This window comes from Penicillium subrubescens, assembly GCF_028828155.1.
Source record: "Penicillium subrubescens strain IBT 31985 chromosome Unknown utg000002l_segment0_segment0, whole genome shotgun sequence".
Classification (NCBI taxonomy): domain Eukaryota; kingdom Fungi; phylum Ascomycota; class Eurotiomycetes; order Eurotiales; family Aspergillaceae; genus Penicillium; species Penicillium subrubescens.
In genome coordinates, this window is record NW_026643152.1 from 433,176 (window position 1) to 439,175 (window position 6,000).

At 45.4% G+C, this 6,000-nt stretch overlaps 2 protein-coding genes across 2 annotated transcripts; one reads left to right on the top strand and one right to left on the bottom strand.

Moving 5' to 3' along the window:
* Positions 1 to 3,744: 3,744 nt before the first annotated feature.
* Positions 3,745 to 4,066, bottom strand: N7473_001644 (uncharacterized protein; the record flags this gene model as incomplete). The annotated part of the gene is made up of 2 exons (XM_057147584.1): positions 3,745 to 3,795; positions 3,857 to 4,066. 2 exons carry the CDS (start codon positions 4,064 to 4,066, stop codon positions 3,745 to 3,747), a joined length of 261 nt encoding a protein of 86 aa, XP_057011238.1.
* Positions 4,067 to 4,655: 589 nt separating this feature from the next.
* N7473_001645 (uncharacterized protein) lies at positions 4,656 to 5,489 on the top strand (the record flags this gene model as incomplete). Its single annotated transcript, XM_057147585.1, has 1 exon — positions 4,656 to 5,489. The coding sequence occupies one exon, from the start codon at positions 4,656 to 4,658 to the stop codon at positions 5,487 to 5,489; it is 834 nt and encodes a 277-aa protein (XP_057011239.1).
* Positions 5,490 to 6,000: the final 511 nt, after the last annotated feature.

Sequence of the window (6,000 nt, forward strand, 5' to 3'; positions counted from 1 at the left end):
ACCAATCAATCGAATATATGGTAATACAAACATTCCACTAGTTAACTCCAGTAAACTAATAATCTACTCTTCTAATCTAGGCCGAAAACACATCACGTTCGAAGCCATCTTTCAGTGAGGAGCAATGGAAACGATGTCAGGTCAGATTTATCACTAAATCAAACCTTCCTTTTCAAATCCTTGCGCATGAAGGCCTTGCCGACCTTATATCAATGGCTCGGCTAGCCACGTCAAACCCTACACTCCTTACCCCTCGAACTGCTCGACGTCGTCTTCGAAAGATCGTGCAAGAAGATCAGCATCGTATCCTATCAGACCTCCCACCAAATGCGAAGCTTTCAATTGCTCTTGATTGTTGGACATCTCCCTTTCAACAGGCCTTTATGGCAATTACTGGTTACTTCCTCGACCAAAACTGGAAGTACCGGGAGATCCTTCTTGGCTTTGAACCCTTACATGGAAAGCACTCCGGTGTTAATCTAAGCCAGGTTCTATTCGACTGTCTACAAGAGCATCAGATTATAGATCGGGTGCTTGCTGTTACGACTGATAACGCATCGAATAACGATACTCTAGTTGGTAGCATACAGACGTCAATGCAAGCCCTAGATCTTCCAAACCATATACCAATTGTCCGAATTCCTTGCTTAGCGCATGTTATCCAACTCAGCCTAAAGGATCTCCTCACGATGATGAAGCTCAACCCAAAGAACGATAGCATAGATCGGCAGTGGTCAGCTGAACAGGATACGTCCCTGAAACACCTTCGAAAGCGAGGTATTATCTATACTCTTGCAAAAGTAAGTCTTACCTTATATCTATCAGTTGATCTTATCTTATAGAGATCTATCTACTTATTAATATTAGGTCCGTGGCCTAGCTATAGGTGTCAACGCTAGTTCTCAGCGCCGAGAAGCGTTTTTGAACCTTCAAAGTAAAGAACCAAAGCTTCTCCCTATCCAGGATGTCAAAACGCGGTGGAATTCAACATTCCTTATGCTTCAGCGCGCTAAGCGGCTCTCAAAGGCGTATGATGAGTACTGCAGTGAGCATAACTATCCTCAGTTTAAACTAAACACGGAAGAGTGGCGGCAAGTTGACTACCTTCTTTGTATCACTCAACCCTTTCATCAGTGGACCACGGCTATCTCTAAGATCAAAGATGTTACAATCCATCAGATCTTTAGAATCTACAACAAGCTGTTTGACCATTTTGACTTCTCCATCAGCCAACTGAAGCGGAAACGGGTTCCTTGGAAGGCAACTATGCGTGGGGCGCTCGAAGCAGGCCGTCAAAAGCTCTCTGACTATTATAGCCAGACTGACGCTCATGGTAATCTCTATGCAATTGGCACTATCCTTGCGCCGCGGTACAAGCTGCAATTCTTCTCGAAGCGTGAATGGTCCGATAACAACTACCAATGGCGTAAGACCTACCGAGGCTACATAGAAAAATACCTCGAGCCCTACCAACAGCGCCAAAAGGAGACAGAGCAGTCACAGTTCAGCCGACCCTCTACCCAGCAGAAGGATGATATTGAACTGCTCTTGGATGATGATAACCCTTCCGAGCCCTCCCAGTCCCAAGAGAAACGGACTGGCCCTGTATTTGACGATGAGCTTACACATTATCTTAATAGTGGTATATTTCTTCCATTCGAATATCCGCTGATTTTTCATTCTAACGTTTCTTTAATAGGCACATTGAACAAGAATCCCTGTGACTTCTGGCGGGAGCATGAGCATCAATATCCTACACTCGCAAGCATGGCACGCGATGTATTTACTATCCCTGCTAGCGGGGCTGGTGTGGAGCGTCTTTTTAACTCTGCTCGCGACGTGTGCCACTATCGACGGGGTCGTCTTAGCGAGACCGCTATACAAGACCTTATGATGTATCGCTGTATCTCCGAATTTGATCTTGATACAACAGATCTTACAGGTGAATCCGATAAGGAGGAAGAGCCTACCGCCGAAGAGAGACAGCAAGCAGCGCTACGAAGAGAGGCAAAACTAGGCCAGTTTACCCCGGTTCCAATCAGTGACAATGAAGAGGATGAGGATGAAGACGAAGATGAAGACGAAGATGAAGATGAAGCTGAAGGTGAAGATGAGAGTGAAGATAAGATATATAAGGTAAACTCCGTTCCTTTCGACGCTTATATACCATCCGCTGCATCCCAACGTAGCCAGCGAGCTCTGGGAAAGAGACGAAAGAGTGTGGATTCCTATGGAGAAGAAGATAAGACTGAACCTCAACTACCCCCTTTGCCACATGATAAGGATGGCTACAGTCAAATGCGCACGTCTGGAAGGGCAAGGAAACGTCCAAGAAATTTAGATGACTACGACGTAACATACGAATAAACTTACATTTCCTATCTTTTATTGAATCTCTATCGAGGATCTATAGAGCTATCTAGAGTAATATAGTAAGTGCAATACTTAAAAATACTAGGAAAAGCGCACAATTTATGCAAGTGGCAGGATTTTAACTGTTTGCACTGTTTACAGTCCCGTGGGAAGTCCCATACTCCCATGGGAGTCCCACGGCCCTTCTAGTCCCGCCCATGGGACTAAAGCTTAGTCCCAACTCCCGTCCACGGCGGGAAGTCCCAGGTCCCACGGTGGGAGTCCCGTGGGAGATGTCAATGTCTACGCTGGGTAATGCCCAGTTTTGATGCGATTTGGCTATAGGTAAGCCCCTGAGCGCGTAGTGTACGCGCTGCGATGCGCTGATCACGACTAGCTTTATGTCTAGGGGTATGAGGGGCCTGGGGAGTATGATCGGATCCTTCGTGATTAGTCTCCATGGTAGGTAGGTAGGTAGGTAGGTAGGTAGGTAGGTAGGTAGGTGGGTAGGTGGAAGGGGTTGAAATGTGCGGTATTGCCCTAGTTTCTATTAGGAAGGCGGTTGAAGAGGGTATTAGTCATGAAGAATGTGGGAAGTACCACGCTAACATTATCAATGGTGTCAACCTGCGTACATACGTCTGAGCTCCTGGACAGTCAAAGGGAGACTTCCGAACCAGTCCCAGGTAATCCTACACAGCGCGTCGGAGACATCGATCCGGATAACCAACATATTGAGATCGCACACCGATTTTCAACAGAGTCTAGTCCTCAGAGAACATGGGAACGGCGAGAGAGCGACGACAGGCTTCTCACTCGTCTGGCCTGTGTATGTTCAAGGGATGAATATCGACGAACCGATGCATGGTTTCTTGTCGGAAGAGCTATCGTGCTCATTGTACGCCTCGGTCCAATCGATATGTGTACGTACGTTGTACATCCTACGTGGTGCATTCATGTTACGGCGCTGCAAGATGTTTCAGACCCTCAAAGTCGAATCCCCAACATAAAGGTTCTCGATTCACGCGGATTTAAGCGCCGCAAGTATGGATGGAAGAACATCAAAAACATTGTCGGTGTTGTTTCTATGGGAGATTTAACCGAGAATTTCCACCAACGAGCACCAAGGACTTATCTCAAAATCGAGTGGACGGAGATAGAACCCACAGATCACGCGCTGTGTCCAGGTGGTTGCAGCTGGGTCACAAGGACCGAAATTATAAAAATGATGGGCCGCAGTTTGGCCAGTCGAAAAATTGCAGAGGCTTGGAACAATCAAGCAGTTAGGTATGCTCAATGGGAAAGAAGAAGCTAGACAGAGATCCCATTTTTGAGCAAAAAGGTTGTACAAAAACAAGGCAAAGATCAGAAATTGAGAATGTTCTGCCACATTCACGGCTCCGTGTTGATGAATTGCACCTTGGGCATTGGGTAATAGCTTTCCTGTGATATTATTAGTGAGAATGCAATAAGTCTGTAAGAAGAGTGAATATAGTATTCATACCAATTGGGTCTCGGAAAGTGGCCAGCCTTTCGACTTCGATGTCAGAATGTAAACGTCTCCGGTTTTCTTCAATCGAATAATCATTTGGATATCTGCAAAGCATTCTGAGCAGTACTCAGTAGCTTTCCTGAAGAGCGTGTTTCTTCTTCTCCGTGTCTTTTGATCAATAGAGGGTGTGGAAACGGTCTTTGACTTGAAATTGACGTTCATTATGATAGCAAATCCACGGTAGATGTAATCAAGAGGACATTCACAGAAGGTTCTTATGTGCTTAAATTTGGAAATAACTTGCAACTGGATCGTGAGGATGCCACCATACTTTCTACAGGCGTATCTTCTGTAGCTAGACGGTTGAGAAGAACACCGTTTAAAGATCGATATTTGCCATAGATCATAGTTTCTTTCATAAAGCTCAATATTTCGAGATTTCATTCGGGCATGCGTTGATAAACTTTGCTCAACGTGTCTCAGCTAGCCTGTCATGCAATCTGTATCAACAGCTTTTTGTTCACCGTTTCATCAACTTACCCGGCGTTGAACCAAAGAAGTCAACAGGTTAATACGCATGTAGTTCGAATAGTTGAATACTGTACATGATCTCAATATTGATTGACCTTCAGAATTAGACAAATGATGGGTTGAAAAGTTTTTCTCTTTGATGGAGAATGTCCCGCTCCGACATCCACTGGATTACAGTGAGATCCTATATAATCGAGGCAAGGTTCTACCTCCAGTGCTTTCACTCTCACAAAACTGGGAAAATCTTTGCTCGAAGCTCCCAGCGTCTTCATATTCCCCCATGATCATTAAACACTATCTCACACTCGGGGTGGTTGTTCTTTGGGCCAATGCCCATTTGCTAGTAATGGAGCCAGAACCCTACGGGAATGATACTCTCAACAACTCGCCTCTTGCTGCAGATGGAAGTGACTTCCCCTGTAAGCTACGTCCAAATGCATTTGAAATCTCTGGAGAAGCAACCTACCGCATCGGGGACGATCAGGTACTGAAACTCAAAGGAAGCATAACCCATGGAGGCGGCTCGTGCCAAATCAGTCTTACCAAGGATCGTGTTCCGACAAAAGATTCTGAGTGGAAAGTTATTAAGTCGTTCGAGGGAGGGTGCCCCGCAAATGTAGCCGGACAGCTTGTTGGGGGCGCCGATTCCGACAATTCCCTCCATCTTCCCTTCAGGATACCTGAAGGGATTGAACCTGGAAAATATACATTGGCTTGGACATGGTTCAATCGTATCGGCAATCGAGAAATGTACATGAACTGTGCGCCGATTACTGTAATTGGCAACGACCAGCCTGTGGTGCTTGAGAAGCCTGAAGCCTTGTTCCCGCCCATGTTTATCGCCAATATCAACGGCTGCAAAACTAGAGAGATGGTGGCTATTCGTTTCCCAGAACCCGGGAAGTTTGTTGAGATTCCACCTCATGTGATCAATCTTGCTGATGAGAACGAGCCCCCGTGCGTGGGTATTCCAACCCTTCATTTCGGTCTACCAACGGAAGTTGTGCCTTCTGCGCCTTTGTCCGATCATTCTATAGGAATGATTACTTCGAATGTAAAATCAAGCGCGTTGTACACAGGAGTTCCCCACCTCCCTAATTGTTGCTGCCGTTAGAATACAATCATATTCATGACGCTTTGAGGGAAGTGATGTGTTTGCACAAATAGTTGGTGAAAGAAGGTATCATATTTATATCTACTGATCATGTTGCATTTCTTCTAGTCGAACGGTAGGAAAGCGTACCTTGAGTGTCCTATCTCTATATAAAGAGTCGTTTAAATTGGATTAATTTGTTCTATCGTCCTCTCCGAGGAGGCGGTTGATAATATCAACGGGAGAGGATAAGCGCAGTTTGATATTGAATTTTCTAAGCTTGATTTGCTCTGGTTTGCGTTTGTTGTAGAATCGGCGATCTGATCAAATTAATGCTGTTGGTATCACCAGCTAGGTACTGTGTACACAGTTAAGTGGACAGTATTTATGCCAAAGCAAAAGTTGATTGATTCGTGTATGATAGATGGGTATTCCAGGTCCTCGTCCAATGCCCCTGAATCTGTGCGGCGGGAGCCGCAGCTGAGCAAGATTACGTACAATATGTCTTTGCTTATTCTGAGCCAGTCAATAT